At 44.3% G+C, this 14,976-nt stretch overlaps 1 protein-coding gene across 1 annotated transcript in view; it reads left to right on the forward strand.

The window, feature by feature from the left end:
- The window catches only part of HEATR1 (HEAT repeat containing 1), a 47,916-nt gene extending 34,430 nt beyond the window's left edge, over positions 1 to 13,486 (forward strand). Inside the window, exons 31-45 of the mRNA XM_047762306.1 lie at positions 206 to 332; positions 1,594 to 1,754; positions 4,432 to 4,478; positions 4,587 to 4,710; positions 5,322 to 5,462; positions 5,954 to 6,243; positions 7,112 to 7,262; positions 8,062 to 8,220; positions 8,633 to 8,767; positions 8,893 to 8,997; positions 9,083 to 9,251; positions 9,923 to 10,077; positions 10,526 to 10,684; positions 12,195 to 12,303; positions 13,196 to 13,486. Coding sequence (XP_047618262.1) covers positions 206 to 332; positions 1,594 to 1,754; positions 4,432 to 4,478; positions 4,587 to 4,710; positions 5,322 to 5,462; positions 5,954 to 6,243; positions 7,112 to 7,262; positions 8,062 to 8,220; positions 8,633 to 8,767; positions 8,893 to 8,997; positions 9,083 to 9,251; positions 9,923 to 10,077; positions 10,526 to 10,684; positions 12,195 to 12,303; positions 13,196 to 13,284 — 2,121 coding nt within the window. The 3' untranslated portion in view covers positions 13,285 to 13,486. The remainder of the gene's footprint in view (positions 1 to 205; positions 333 to 1,593; positions 1,755 to 4,431; positions 4,479 to 4,586; positions 4,711 to 5,321; positions 5,463 to 5,953; positions 6,244 to 7,111; positions 7,263 to 8,061; positions 8,221 to 8,632; positions 8,768 to 8,892; positions 8,998 to 9,082; positions 9,252 to 9,922; positions 10,078 to 10,525; positions 10,685 to 12,194; positions 12,304 to 13,195) is intronic.
- Positions 13,487 to 14,976: the final 1,490 nt, after the last annotated feature.

Here is a 14,976-nt window from a genome sequence, read left to right on the forward strand (position 1 = left end):
TAGAGTTATACCTTATAACCCTCATAAATTGATTTTTTTATGTAAGGAGCTCAGTAACTGATTCCTCTGGCCATACACACGACAACGAAAAATGATATGGAGTGACTCTGTGCTAAGAAGTATTTTTAAAATGTTTCCTTTATTTATACTTAGAAGTAACAAACATTTGAGAGGTATAGTTCATTACCTATTTCTCTTTACATAGGATGCCATTTTAGAGGCAGACACTGAATTTTGGATTTCAGTCTGTTGTGAATTCAGTGTCCAGCATCAGATACAAAGCTTGATGAATATCCTCGAGTACTTACTAAAGCTGCCGGAGGAGAAAGAAGGTCGGTATAAATCACGTGTTAGGGAAGTATCACGTAATCTGGAAGCTTCAGAGAAGCAGAAGATGCAGCTCACCCTCAGGACCATAGCATGTCTTGAGGATTTTTTTGTTTTTTAGAGTAAGTTAGTAATTTTTAATTTGAGTATATGGTTGTTACTTCTTCAAACCTTTATGGAAAATAGTAGGATTTCTGCTTGCCGTTTCACAAGTGCTGGTATGTTGGCTGTGGAGTGCCCCAGGTGTCTGGGGTGAAATATGGCAAAATGACAGCAAGTTAGTGGGACTTGACGAGCTATATCTAAGTTTCTCATGTAAATGCGTGTGAAGGAGTTCCCTGGTGGCTCAGCAGGTTAAGGATCCAGTATTGTCACTGCTGTGGTACAGGTTTGATCCCTGGCCTGAGAACTTCCACATGTCCCAGGCATGGCCCCCCCACAAAAGTGTGTCAAGACATTTATAAGGGAAAAAAAGGTACTACAGAAGTGGTAACTAAATACTAAAGTTTTACCATGTGAGTTCTTGAAAATTCAGTGATTATAGCACCAGTGGGGCTGGCTTAAGAAAGGCTGGACATTTTGAATGTTCTTATTTCTCTGTCCTTAGGAGCAGAGCAGCGAGGTACATTAGGAAGAAGTCTCTGAAGACTGCAGGGCCTGTTTTCTGGGGGGCCAGCCAATTGCCCTGTTGTCCCTTCATGGCCCAGGTTTGGGAGGATGTGCTTCGGACCAAGTCTTCATTTTGAGCCCCTCTCTAGGATGTTTTTTTCATGGGCCCCTAGCCAAGGGACCCCCAGCCCCTTTTATATCAGATACATTTGCATCTGGCATTCTCCAGTTTGGGGACCCACATCTTCAAATTTTAGAATTCTGTGTTGAAGGCGAGGGATGACCCTCCTTTGTGCTGTTGGAGCCACCAGAGTAAATGCCTCTGCAGCTTCAGAAACGGGGTGTGCAGCCAACTTAGACTCCTTCTCCCTCTTCCACTTGTTTGTCCTTAGTTACCTTGTTTTTTCTAGGTTTTAGTCTTACATACTGTATTCTCAGAGCTGTTACGCACTTTCTTGGTAATTATAACTTTTAGAAGAGGAAGAACTGGGTATAACAAATTATATGTATGTGTGTAACAATGTGTATTGTATATTATGTGTAACAGGTTAACACATTTCTCTCTAGAAATTGCATCCATTTACCATGTTCATTATATCTGTATCTCTGTGCTAAAGAAGATGAGTGAGGTCACTTGTTTTGTTGCTCTTTTTTCAGAAACCACTGCCAAAACAGTATCTAATAAGAGTGAATCACAAGAAGAAGTGCTTCAGGTCTTTAACATAGAGGCTCACACTAGCAAGCAGCTGCGGCATTTTAAATATTTGTCAGTGTCCTTCATGTCTCAGCTCCTGGCTTCCAATAATTTTATCAGAAAGGTGAATTCTTTAAATGTATTTATGATATGATTTTGCTTTTTCTGAAGCAGTTGGTATGTAGCTCATGACAACATGAGGCATGCCTCTAATAGAGAGCAGATAGTACAATTGACCTTAGAGTGAAGAGCTGTAGGGCATGATCTACTGAGACTATGTATGGAAACTCCATGGCTCAGTAGTTCCACTCTCCAGTGTATACACATGCAGAAGTGTATGAATGCATGTGCTACAGACGTGTACGGGAATGTTCACAGCAGCCCAGGACTGGTGACAACCCAAGTGTCCATCAGCAATGGAGTGGACAAAGCGTCTGCTGTCATAAATGGACGTCAGTGAGCCCCAGTGACAGCTGTCTGATGACCCATCAGCGTGACACAGAGGCAAAGAGGGCAAATACCAAAAAATGTCTCCTGCAGGCCCAGTTCTCTTTGGCTCTAGAAGTAATGGTAGTGTCTCTCTTTGGGAAGGAGAAACAGGGTAGTAGAGGGGGTCAAGCAGGCAGGGATTCTGAGGTGCTGATAAGAGGCTGTTCTGTACCCAGATGGAGCAGCTGGAACACATACAGTCTGTGTACCTTTGTGTTTGTGGGTTAAACTTGAAACAAGGAGATAAACAGGAAGAAGGATCACGCTCACAACCAGGAATACAAGAAGGGCCTGGCATTCGAGTATCTGTTATTTACCTGCCTTAATGCATGAACAGATCCAGAAGGGAAACATCATTGAAACATTTAGAGAAATGGGTCGGTGAAGCCAGTACTTGCTTGTGACCTAAGAAAAGTAGTCCTCAACTTTGTGAGACGAATGGACCTCCTCAGCCGGATGCGGACCCCTGTCAGGAGCCTGTAGTTGCCGGTACACTTGGGGATGAGACATTAGCCGGCTGCCTGTTCAAGTCTGAAACAAGTATAAACATCAGAAAAAGGATAATTGACAAACTGGTAGAACTAGTGGTTAGCTCAGCAAGCGCTCTTGATAGTGATCAGCACTGTCATTGCTGTTTCAAGCAAGCTCGCCAAGAACAGCAGTGGTGCGGGGGCTCGCAGGTGGGTCAGTGGGGGGCACACGTGCTGGACACGCCCGCCCCTGGGAAGGGCGCTGTGTGGCAGGAGGCATCCGAGGGCAGTGGGGAGAGAAAACCATCCACACTAGAGCAGGCTCCATTTGTTTTCCAAGTAGGAGGACTGGTCTCACATATACACAAGACAATTTTAGGTAGATTAAAAACCTCAGTGTGGAAAGGAGTACTTAGCACCTGAGAAGATCGAGTTGGCACACCATTGCAACCAGCGGGTGGAGAAGAATTTAAGAACTTCAGCAGAAGCCTCCATCAACAAAATGAAGAGAAAGCCGCAGACTAAGAGAAGGTTATTCATAAGTCAAAAAGTATCAGTTTCCATTAGAACAACTGGCAAAAAAATATGAATTCACTAAAGAGGACTCACACATGGCCAGTGCGGTAAGACAGCCTCCCTAGCAAAGAGGAAATGCAGGTTAAATGGGATGCTGCTGTGATACTCATCAAACTGGCAAACATTTTAAAGTTGTTAATACCAAGAAGTCCCAAGGCTGTGGGGACAGGTTATTTTTGTACAGTGACAGGTAGCATGAGTCAGTATGGCTGCTTTAGAAGTCCCTTGGCAGTGTCCAGTCAAGTTGAAATGCTTGTCTCCTGTGATCTGGCAGTTCCCTTTCTCTACAAAATGTGCCTAGATGCCCAAGGAGATATATTCTTTTTTAGCAGTATTACTATAAAGAAAAAAATGGCCATGAACTATCTACCCAGAGAGGTGGATGAGTAAATACATTGTGGTATATAGAGAAGAACACTGTGTAGTTAAATAAACTGGAACAACGTGAGTCACAACAGATCTCAGAAATCTAATTGGGAAAGCATGTTGCTGGCTGTTAGGTACTCTTTCTCTTATGTTTTAATGCGGTATAATTGATTTATAATGTTGTGTTAAATTCTGTTGATTCAATTATACGTGTATATTATACATTCTTTTTCATATTCTTTTCCAAGACAGTTTCTCTCGGGATATTAAATCTAGGTCCCTGTATTCTATAGTGGGACCTTGTTGTTTATCCATTCTGTATATACTGGTGTGCATCTGATGTACTCTTCCATAACATTTAACATCAGATGGAAGTTTGTGGGGCATGGCCGGGGAGGAGATGGGACGAGGGAGCAGTACAGAGGGGACCACAGCTGTACACTTAATGTTTAACATCTTCAGATCACTCTTGGCCTAAGGAAAGGTTAGCATTTCGTAAAATTAGTAGGTTAATGAGTGTTAACATTGGCTGTATTTTTCTGAATCTTTGTAGTACTTTACAGATATTATGACTATAGAATGTGACCAAAACAAATGAAAAGACTCATTAAATTAAGGGAAATGGAGTTACTCAGGTATGGTGGGAATGATCTGAACCTAACTAAATTGTAAAATCAGAAAACTCTGGTGGGGAGTTCCCTAGTGGCAGTGAGTTAAGGATCTGGCATTGTCACTGCTGTGGCGAGTTTCATCCCTGACCTGGAACTTCCACGTGCCAGGAGTGCAATCTGAAAAAAAGGGAGGGAGGAAAGAAAGACTGAGGAATTTGAGTTGAATAGTCAAATGTTATTTTATCATCAGCTTCTACACTGTTCTAATGATGCCTTCTTTAAAAATTAGGTTGTTGAAAGTGGCGGTCCTCAGGTTTTGACAGGCCTTGAACAGAGGTATGTTACTTTTTTTAAAAAAAATTTTCATTTGGAAATAACTTCAGACTCTTCATCCAAAAGCTGGAATTCTACACAAAATTCTCATAGGAGTCCCCTGTGTTTTAGGTTGCTGGAAACAGTTCTTGGCTACATCCATGCCGTAGCCCGGTCCATGGAGAAAAATGCTGACAAGCTAACTGGGAAGTTCTGGCGTGCACTCCTCAGTAAAGCTTATGACTTGCTGGATAAGGTGGGCTTTGTGTTTTATTACTGTTCTGTGTCACTGCGGAGCTATTTAACAAAGTTATACTTGAAGAGTAAACTTAGCTGTCATTTCTCTGAATAGAACGCAGCTCAGATTTTTCTTGGAAAAGAATCTCTTGATCACTAGAGATGGTTTTATCTGAAAAACAGTTGTTTCCCTACCAATCCTGAGAACATGTGCCTCGATAAATACGGTACCTTAAACATTCAGTCATGTACTGCTGTGTAAATAACGTGTGCCTCATTCAACTGGAATACCAGACAGATGCTGGGTAGGTGGAGTGTGTATGGTGGTCCTTGGTAAAATCACTGGCCAAGACATTAGGATCACTGTCGAAAATCCAGCTAAATTACTTAGCTGCGTGGCATCAAGCAGTTCACTTCCTGTTAGCATCCTTTGTTGTTGTTGTTTTGTTTTTAATAAGTGTGGTTAGTAATGCCCATCTGAAAGGTTAGTGTAAGAATTAAATAAGAAAGGGTGTGTGAAAAATGCCTCGCACTCAGAAGGTGTGCGGTGAATAGAAGTCGGTCTTGAGTGACCTTCCTTTTTTTTCTTTTTGCTTTTCCTTTTTTGTTAAATGTGAAAATGCTGTGTAGGTCAATGCCCTGCTGCCCACAGAAACATTCATCCCCGTGATTAGAGGGCTGCTGGAGAACCCACTGCCATCCGTGCGCCGCAAAGCTTTAGATCTTTTGAACAACAAGCTGCAGCAGAAAACTTCCTGGAAGAAGAAAATCGTAAGTGAAGACTGTCCAGCGGCCCCGTTTACCGTCTTCACTTTAACAAAGAGTTGTATTGAATGCCTTCAATTTAAACTCCAGTGGTACAATTGAAATAGTGTATTATCTGAATATAATGCTGATTGTGTATTTAAAATGCAGTGTTAATTCTGATAGGAGCATGTTATATGTGTTACAAGAGTTCTTAGAATGGAATTGCATCCAAAGGGAATTCTTGCTTAATACGGACTATGTGTGGCCTAAACTGCGGCACGATTCTAATCCTCTTTTACTCCAAATGGGTAGGGGCGCTTTATGTTAAGTCCAGAATTGGTTTCAAGCACATGCGTTCACCTACTGGTAAGTAAAGCAGGTGGAGAAACAGTCATTTGTGTACAGTCGTGCAGCTTAGGGGGTCCTCGTCTGATCTCAAGCAGGAAAAATGGAGAAAAGGACTAGCCTTTTGTCTGCAGCTTTAATTATTTGGGAATTTTGGCTGTCGTTTTCAGGTTTACCACTTCCTCGAACTGGTCCCAGTCCTTGTGGCCATGGTGAAGCATAAAAGAAAGACGTTAGAAGAGCACGCCATAAACAGACAGACAGCTTTGTACACCTTAAAACTGCTATGCAAGAATTTTGGTGCAGAAAATCCAGAGCCTTTTATCCCGGTGCTGACCACCGCAGTGAGGTTGATTGTTGCAGGAACAAAGGAGGAGAAGAATGTCTTGGGAAGCGCCCTACTGTGCGTGGCTGAGGTGGTCTCCACCCTGCAAGCACTGGCCATCCCCCAGCTGCCCAGGTATGCCGGGGCACCTGGTCCGGGAACACCACACGCGGTTTCTGGTGCCAGTGGAGAAGGAAAACCTTAGTGACTTTCTTTTCTCTCAGTAGATGTTTCATAAAAGTAGGTTTGTTAAAGATGTGATCTTCCAGCTGGAAAACGCGACATTCTCATTTACCTTTACGATGTGTGTTGTCCCCCAGTTTTTGCTCCCCTTCGACCAGTGTTCTAGGAAGCAGTAGATGATGACCCTGTTTTCGGGAGCCCATCCAGTCCGGCCAAATCTGCCTTGTGCTGGCCGCGTCCAGAAGTCAGACACTCCCAGCTCTCTCCTTGGTCCTGACGTTTGCTGGCTGTGCAGCTTGGGTGGGTTACGCAGCCTGTTAAAGCTTTGCCGTCTACTTCACAGGATTCCAAGGGGCAGGACTTTTTGCCTGACACAGCAAGTGTTGCATTGAAAGACATTATTATTTTCAAAGGCAACTTGTCGTGTCAGTACTGTTGGCACTGGGAGAGTTTTTGCCTCCGTCACAGAAAATGTGTAGCCGTTTTGTAGGCCGAGATATCGGATGTAATGGGCACAGTTTTTGTACTTTTTTTTTTCCTTTTTTTTCATGGCTGCACCCTTGGCTTATGGAAGTTCCCAGGATAGGGATCAAATTGGACCTGCATCTGCGACCTACAGCACAGCTCATGGCAACGCGAGATCCTTAACCCACCGAGTGAGACCAGGGATTAAATCCACATCCTCACAGAGATGACATTGAGTCCTTGACCCTCTGGCCTCAGTGGGAACTCCTGTTTGCATTTTTTCTTAATGACTTCTGCTCTGTTCTCCATCCTCTGAGTTTAAAGCTCCTCTGAAATGCTTGTCTCGTCTTTCTAGCCTGATGCCATCATTGCTGACGACCATGAAAAGCACCCGCGAGCTGGTCTCTGGTGAGGTCTACCTGCTCAGTGCCCTGGCGGCCCTGCAGAAGGTTGTTGAGACCCTGCCGCACTTCATCAGCCCCTACCTGGAAGGAGTCCTGTCACAGGTGAGCTGGTGACCACGACATGCCATTAGGGGTGGTGGAGGTAGGGGAAAGATTACAGGTTTAATCATTTATTTGCTCTCAAAGTTTTTATTTGGGCAGGAAATTGGTATTTCGGAAAAGCTGTGCTTGTTTTTGTAACTGTGTGCCTCTCCCTTCCACTCCCATTGTCCTGCCCGCTCATTAATATGGGCGTCACTTTGTCACTTTTTTGATTTTGCAGAATGTATTTTATTGCTTTTTCCTCCCTGTGAGCTCTTTGGATTTGGGTTAGTGGAGCTGCCTTTCATGGCTTCATGTAGAAACCACTGGGCCCTCTTTATTTTTAACATGAAGGTTTCTTAACTCTGGGCATCTTGCAGAGCAAAAGGCCTGTGTTGTGGTTCAGCGGTTCCTTGCAGCAGCTTGTAGCATGGATGCCTCAACCAATTTGCAGGCTCTCCAGCCAGGCCTTGAAAGTGGGCTTCTTACAGGAAAGGACCTCTGTGTCTGAGGAGCTTTCCAGGTTCTTCAGCAAAGAACTGACTCTCCTCGTGGTCCCTGAGCTCCTGTCCTCTAAGAACATCATTCTGAGGGCTTTGTGTCCCGCCTTCCTAACTCCCTTGTGGAAAGAAGCATCTGTCCATTTGTATCTGTAGACGTCTGGGTTAACTCTCTAAGAGGAACCTTTGTGAGGCTGAAGTGCACTGAGCTTTCCCAGTCACTGGCATTTGGACCGACTGCTCTGTCATCACCACGGCTTTCTGTGAGGATGTAGACAGGATTTGTGGTGGCCTTGACCGTTGTTTTTATATCCCTACAGGTGATTCAGCTGGAGAAAATCACTAGTGAGATAGGTCCTGCCTCCCAGGCTAATGTTCGTCTCACGTCTCTTAAAAAGACGCTAGCAACCACCCTCTCACCCCGAGTCTTACTGCCAGCCATCACCAAGACGTATAAGCAGATTGAGAAGAACTGGAAGGTTAGATTGTACTGGTTATTAGACTTTGGGGAAGGGAGATACAGTACTGAAATTTTAAATTTCCACTTAAAGAAGAATACGGTGAGAGTTTGTGTTGTGGCTCACCGGGAACCTGACTAGTGTCCATGAGGATGAGGGTTCGATCCCTGGCCTGGCTCAGTAGGTCAGGGATCTGGCATTGCCATGAGCTGTGGTGCAGATCACAGATGTGGCTCTGATCCCACGTTGAGCTGTGGCTGTGGCGTAGGCTGGCAGCTGTAGCTCCACTTTGACCCCTAGCCTGGGACTGTCCATATGCCGCAGGTGCGGCTCCAAAAAGCAAAAAAAGAAAAAAGAAAATGGTGTTCCATTGTACATACATTAATGAGCTCTAGGAATGTTAAAAACTGGCACATCTCTTGACTATTGTCAGAATCACATGGGCCCGTTTATGAGCGTCCTTCGAGAGCACGTTGGGGTGATGAAGAAGGAGGAGCTCGCCTCCCACCAGCCCCAGCTCACCGCCTTCTTCCTGGAGGCCCTGGACTTCCGTACCCAGCACGCGGAGGTAGGCCTGTCCTCACTCCCCAGTCCTAACGTTATCTATCACCTGTGTAACCTGCTGTGCTGGCCCGGGTTATTTAGAGCTAGCTGTCAGTGCTCTAGCTAATAAGCTAGCTCTTCTGTTTGTAGAGTGATCTGGAGGAAGTTGGAAGAACGGAAGATTATATCATCGACTGTCTCGTGGCCATGGTTGTAAAACTTTCTGAGGTCACATTCAGACCCCTGTTCTTCAAGGTAAGCTTTCTTCCTCCAAGTGGGCTTTATACTTACATGAGTTACAAGATGTGTAGACAGAGCTAATATGATTTTATCTTTCTAGCTGTTTGATTGGGCCACAACAGAGGATGCCCCGAAGGACAGGCTGTTGACATTTTACCACTTGGCAGATTGCATTGCTGAAAAGCTGAAAGGGCTTTTTACTCTGTTCGCTGGCCACTTGGTGAAGCCTTTTGCTGACACCTTGAACCAGGTGAACATCTCTAAAACAGGTAGGTGGCTGACCACATACGCTTGCCCTCCGTACCTTACCCAAGATAGAGTCAGTCTAGGGAGGGTCAATTTTTTACTTCATGGATGTCAGATGCCGAAGTGTTTAGTATTTTTTTTGTCCTTTTGTCTTTTTGTCTTTTAGGACCCACCGGTGGCAAATGGAGGTTCCCAGGCTAGGGGTTGAGTCGGAGCTGTAGCCGCCGGCCTACACCACAGCTCACAGCAACGCCAGATCCTTAACCCACTGAGCGAGGCCAAGGATCAGACCCATGTCATCATGGATGCTCGTCAGGTTTGTTAACCACTGAGCCACGACAGGAACTCCTGTTTAGCACATTATTAACTGACTCCAGGCATTCTTATGTTACTGGAAAGAAACTTTAAAATTAAGACTGGTTTATCCTTTAATGCTTATAAGCAGTCCACTTGCCACACTAATAATCTTAACTGAGAATCCAACTCATTCTCTTAACTGAGAATAACTCTGAAAGAAGGCACCTCCCAGGAGACTGTCCATTTTGTGTTGTACTTTCATCCCAATCGTGATTTCTAAGTCATTTTAGAAAAACTCCTGATTATAGTTCTTTTAATAGTGATTTGAACTTAAACATTGGAGATTAAATTGTGAGATTCAATTTTGTTTTGTTTCCATTTTTACTCTCCCCTACAGATGAAGCGTTTTTTGATTCTGAAAATGACCCTGAAAAGTGCTGCTTACTGCTGCAGTTTATTCTGAACTGTTTATATAAAATCTTCCTTTTTGACACCCAGCATTTTCTGAGTAAAGAGAGAGCAGAAGCCTTGATGATGCCCCTGGTGGATCAGGTAACTGAGGGTCCCACCTTCTGGCGGAAGAGGAGACGCCAGCAGTGCTGTGTGCCTGCAGGGTGTATGTCTCCAGACCTGAAGCTGGCTGGGGTTTTTCTTCCTTTCTGTGAAATTTTTATTTCAAAATTGATTTCTCATTCTTTATGGATATAACTTATCTTTGTAGTGGATTTATTCTTAAAAACTGGGCTCATTGAGAATGTCAGGGTTCAGCTGCCGTGGACCACCTCCTCCCTGCAGAGGGAGGGGGGTGATTCTTGAAGCTGGAAGATTCCGTTTGAATTCACAGAAGGTGGGAGATTTTCTCTGGGGAGAGTAGTAGAATAATCAGTACCTGATTTCTGAGCCCCTCCCATCAGGAAGTAGAGTCATATACTATGTGCCTGGAGTATTTTTTCAAACAGCAGTGTGACCCATTGCTCAGTCTTTGCCTCACTGTTAATAGCTGGAAAACAGGCTTGGAGGAGAAGAGAAGTTCCAGGAACGGGTGACCCAGCACCTGATCCCGTGCCTTGCACAGTTCTCAGTGGCAGTGGCTGATGACTCGCTTTGGAAACCGCTCAACTACCAGATTCTGCTGAAGACGAGAGACTCCTCACCCAAGGTCAGGGCCCACTGCTCACTTTCTGCCAGCACCAGGGGGTCGGGCTGTCAGCTGGGAAATCTGGTCTTCATTTAGGGGCCGTTTATAAACAGTGGCAGCCCCCCCCAGCCCCCTGGTGTGTTAGACATGAGTACTACTTTATAGAAATACTGAGGAGACATGAATCCCTCATGTTCCTGAAGCACATTTAAATGTTGGTGTGCCGCCAGAGACAAAAGCTTTCAGTCTGTCCAGAGTACAGTCCTTCCAGTTACCCCTGTTGTGACTTTAGGCTTTGGACTCCTAGGAAAACTAACACACACTGAGTGGGAGCAGCCAACGTCCATTAACAAGGGGAAGCGGGGGTTCCTGTCGTGGTGCAGCAGAAACGAATAGGAACCATGAGGTTGTAGGTTCGATCCCTGGCCTTGCTCAGTGGGTTAAGGATCCAGTGTTGCCAGGAGCTGTGGTGTAGGTCGCAGATGTGGCTCGGATCTGGTGTTGCTGTGGCTCTGTGTGTAGGCTGGCAGCTGTAGCTTTGATTAGACCCCCTAGCCTGGGAACCTCCATATGCCATGGGTGCAGCCCTAAAAAGCAAAAAAAAAAAAAAAAGGTGGGGGGAAGATGAGTGGAAGTTAAAACTCCAAACCTGAGTGTCAGTTTCAGTGAATCACCATTTCTCAAGCTAATTATCACATTAGAACACCAGTGGATAAAATAGACCAAAGCAGAATTTTATTAATAAATTTATTAGTTGAAATTCATATTTATTTACTAGGAAATGAGAACAATGAGCCTGTTTTGATGAACCCCCAGATTTTAAATTTGCAGGTTCTTACAAAATCGCAGCTTTAAATTTTTTTGCTTCAACAACGTCAAGAAAATCCTGATTGAACATAGGCAGTAAGAGACTCTGCTATATCCAAATATTCTTTAAATTACCCTAAACCAGAAAGAGGACTAGCATTAACTTTTGTTTCGAAGTGAATGACAGTACGGAACAGTTGCCTGCATTCTCTGTCACAGACAAGTCGTGTGACCAACATCCCAGTTTTTTTTAAATTCCTGAACTAGGACATTATGAGACGGCAAATGTTTTTAGTTAGTGCTGAAGTGAGAGTGTGGCAGAGCCGGCGCCTGGCCCTTCATGCAAGCACACTGGGGACCGAAGTCGGGGTTCTGAGGGCAGGAGATCTGCCTGCGGTGCTGGGGACATGCTCCCGCCAGGTCAGCGTTGTGGCCAGTTGGGCTGTCTGGGGCTCCAGTGCAGTCACATTTGATAACATATTTGGGTTTGTATGTGGCATTTTAAGGAAAATGTTATTAAAAGACATTCACATTAAAAGCTTGCAGTACTGGATCACAGTAAGAAACCTGTGTCTTTAAGATTAAAGTTGAATGGACAGGAAATGAAATACACAAATGTGAAATAACTTTAAAATGCAGAGCTTATCTCAAGGTCATAAAATACTAAATATAGCAGTACTAGGTTTTTTGTTAATCAGTTCTTTACCTTTTTTTATCCCTTCAGGTTCGATTTGCTGCTCTGATTACAGTGTTAGCACTGGCTGAAAAACTGAGAGAGAATTACATCGTCTTGTTACCAGAATCCATTCCTTTCTTAGCTGAATTGATGGAAGGTAATTCCTAAACTATTAATTAAAGCAGAATCCTGTGGCAGTGGGCTGAGTGAGTGTGCACATTTGTATGGGATGTGACTGGCTCCAGCCCTCTGCCCCCAGGCTGTGTTCCCGTTTGGAGTTGGGTGTGGGGAGGGTTAGAAATCAATTGCCTCTGCATTTGAGATTTGTTTACAGTGTAATCGACACTGTCATCACTTTTGTGGGGGTTTTTTTCTGACAGTGCCGCCAATATTCTTTTTCTTGAACCTCCTACATCTCTGAGTATTTTGGTCCCCATATGGAGGGTTACTGTGTCTGACCCTCGGTGCCCCTAAGGACACAGTCGGTAGCTCCCTGGTCATGAGCAGCATTTCCTCTGCTCTGGCTCTGTGGTGATCAGTCATCCACACAAGGCAGTTGCCACTATCCGTGTTTCGTAAAGGAAGAAAGTGGAGGCTTTAAAGGGACTAAGTAATCTGATAAAATGTGACGGGAAAGCTGGCATTTAGGTCCAGGTCTGTGCACTTCTGGTGCACATGGCACCACACGGCCCAAAAACAACAGGGCCACATGTTCGAGGGCCGGTGGCGGCGGGTAGACACTGTGCTCGTGTGAGCAGGTCACCGCTGACCCCAGAGCAGTGGGAGAGGGGCCGTGGGAAGCAGGCATTTGGAATGTCCACTTGTACACCCTCTTCTGGGGTCTGCCTCGGCTTCCCAAGTTTGAGCCTGTGAGGAGGGGATGGAGGCAGAAAGGAGGAACACAGAGGGATTTCCAGGAGGGCTTCTGCCTCAGCAGGTGCTTTGCTTTCCTCCTGACTGAGCAGCAGCCGGGGATGCAGGACAGGAGGAGCTGGGCTGAGGTCCCTGAGGCAGGAAGACTGACTCCCTTGCATCTGCTTCTTTCTTAGATGAGTGTGAAGAGGTGGAGCATCAGTGCCAGAAGACTATCCAGCAGCTGGAGGCTGTGCTGGGGGAGCCGCTCCAGGGCTACTTCTAAAACCTCACACTCTGTTGAGAGTTCAGGTTTATTTTTCCTTTTATTGCTGGGTGTTTTTAGGACCATGTTACTTTTGGTGCCTTAACACCTACTTGGACTTCTTCACAAAATCCCCACCTGGTTTATGCAGCCATGTGAGCCTCTCCTGCCGGTTGTATAGAATTACAAAAAGAGTAAACAATACATGGTATTTTTATACAGACTGCTGTGTTTGCCTTAACATTGACTACAGTCTTTTCTGACTGATGTTATTAATGTTATACCAATTGAGTTCAACACCCAAAGCTAACCCTCATTTAGCCTGTAAAGCCTCAACTCTCCTGGTAAAGGGATACTTTCTGGACATGGTGTCCAAGTCAGAGGTTTCACTCGGAGCAGCTCCAATGCCCGGTAAATGACAGTTACTCAGCAGGGATGCTTTCGACTGGAAAGCGGTTTGGATCCTCACTTTTCATTGTGGGCAGGTGACACTTCAGCCTTGATTTTTGTGTTGCGCCCACGGAGGGAAGAAGTTCTGGAAGGCATTACTGTGACTGTGATTGTCTCTCTCTCCTTCCTCCTTCAGTCCTTTAGGGGTGGAGGCAATAATAGGCTCTTGCTGAGACAACCACACCTGACTGATCCCACAAGTATAAAGGCCCAGACACACTAGGTGGTGAGAAGGATCCCTTCCAGGGTTAGAAATGTCCACATTTCTATCAGTAGTTAACTAAGAATTACTTGTATGAGAAAGAAAGTAAATAACAGGCTTTTTGTCAAAGCTTTGAAGTTCTATAATCTCTATGCCGTGCGCTGGTGAAGTTGGAAAGTGAGGGCTCAAATAAAATTAAACAAATCTGCCTTTATTTGTTTAAGGCATTTTATTTATTTTAAAATTTGAGGCATTTTAAGGACTGTCCCAGAGGTGCCCAATTTGAAAGCCCTTGATCTTATTTAATGTAGAAGTTTAAAGCAGAATTGTGAGAGAAGCAAAAGCTTGATGAGCAGTTTGGAGACAGAGCTTGTTAGGAATGCATATTTCTGAGTAATGTCTCAATAGGATTCACTAATAAAATGCAAATAACTTCTTTTCAAAAATAATCTTAAAAGATTTTGTATTTATCCTATCAAAAAATTGGTCTGACTTCTTAGTATCATCCATGTAAAATGAAAATGAAATTATGTTTAAGACTCAGAGGAAACAAGGTAAGTGGGGCTTTTGTTTTTTTCCTAAGATGGTCTACAGTTTCCACAGTCTGCTGGGCCCTCTGATGATCTTCTCTGAAGATGAAAAATAACCGTGGGGAATTCTAGACCCTTCTTGCCTTTTACAACCCTCCCAACATCCCCTCCTCTACCAATGGGGATGGTGGTTTGAGTTTTGTTTTGTTTTTGTTGTTTTTTTTAGTTTGGCAAGACTCAGCATAATAAATTAACATGAAAAGAATTGTTTTCTACACTGAGTACTGTTTAAAAGTAAGATTGGTAACAATATTTTTTGCAATATGGGGATACAAATAAACCTAGCCCAAAACTTAGGAAAATATTCCCAAATCCTGGCAGAATTCAGCCTAGCACACTTTAATACGATAAAATGATCTGACTGAGCTTCTGAAATTTCCTGTAACAAGATCTGACCTGTAAGAATTCTACAAAGAACTTCTGCCAACTCACTTCAAAGAATAATAGAAAAAAATCACAGAAATGCGACAA

Source organism: Phacochoerus africanus, chromosome 15 (genome assembly GCF_016906955.1).
Source record: "Phacochoerus africanus isolate WHEZ1 chromosome 15, ROS_Pafr_v1, whole genome shotgun sequence".
NCBI classification, from domain to species: domain Eukaryota; kingdom Metazoa; phylum Chordata; class Mammalia; order Artiodactyla; family Suidae; genus Phacochoerus; species Phacochoerus africanus.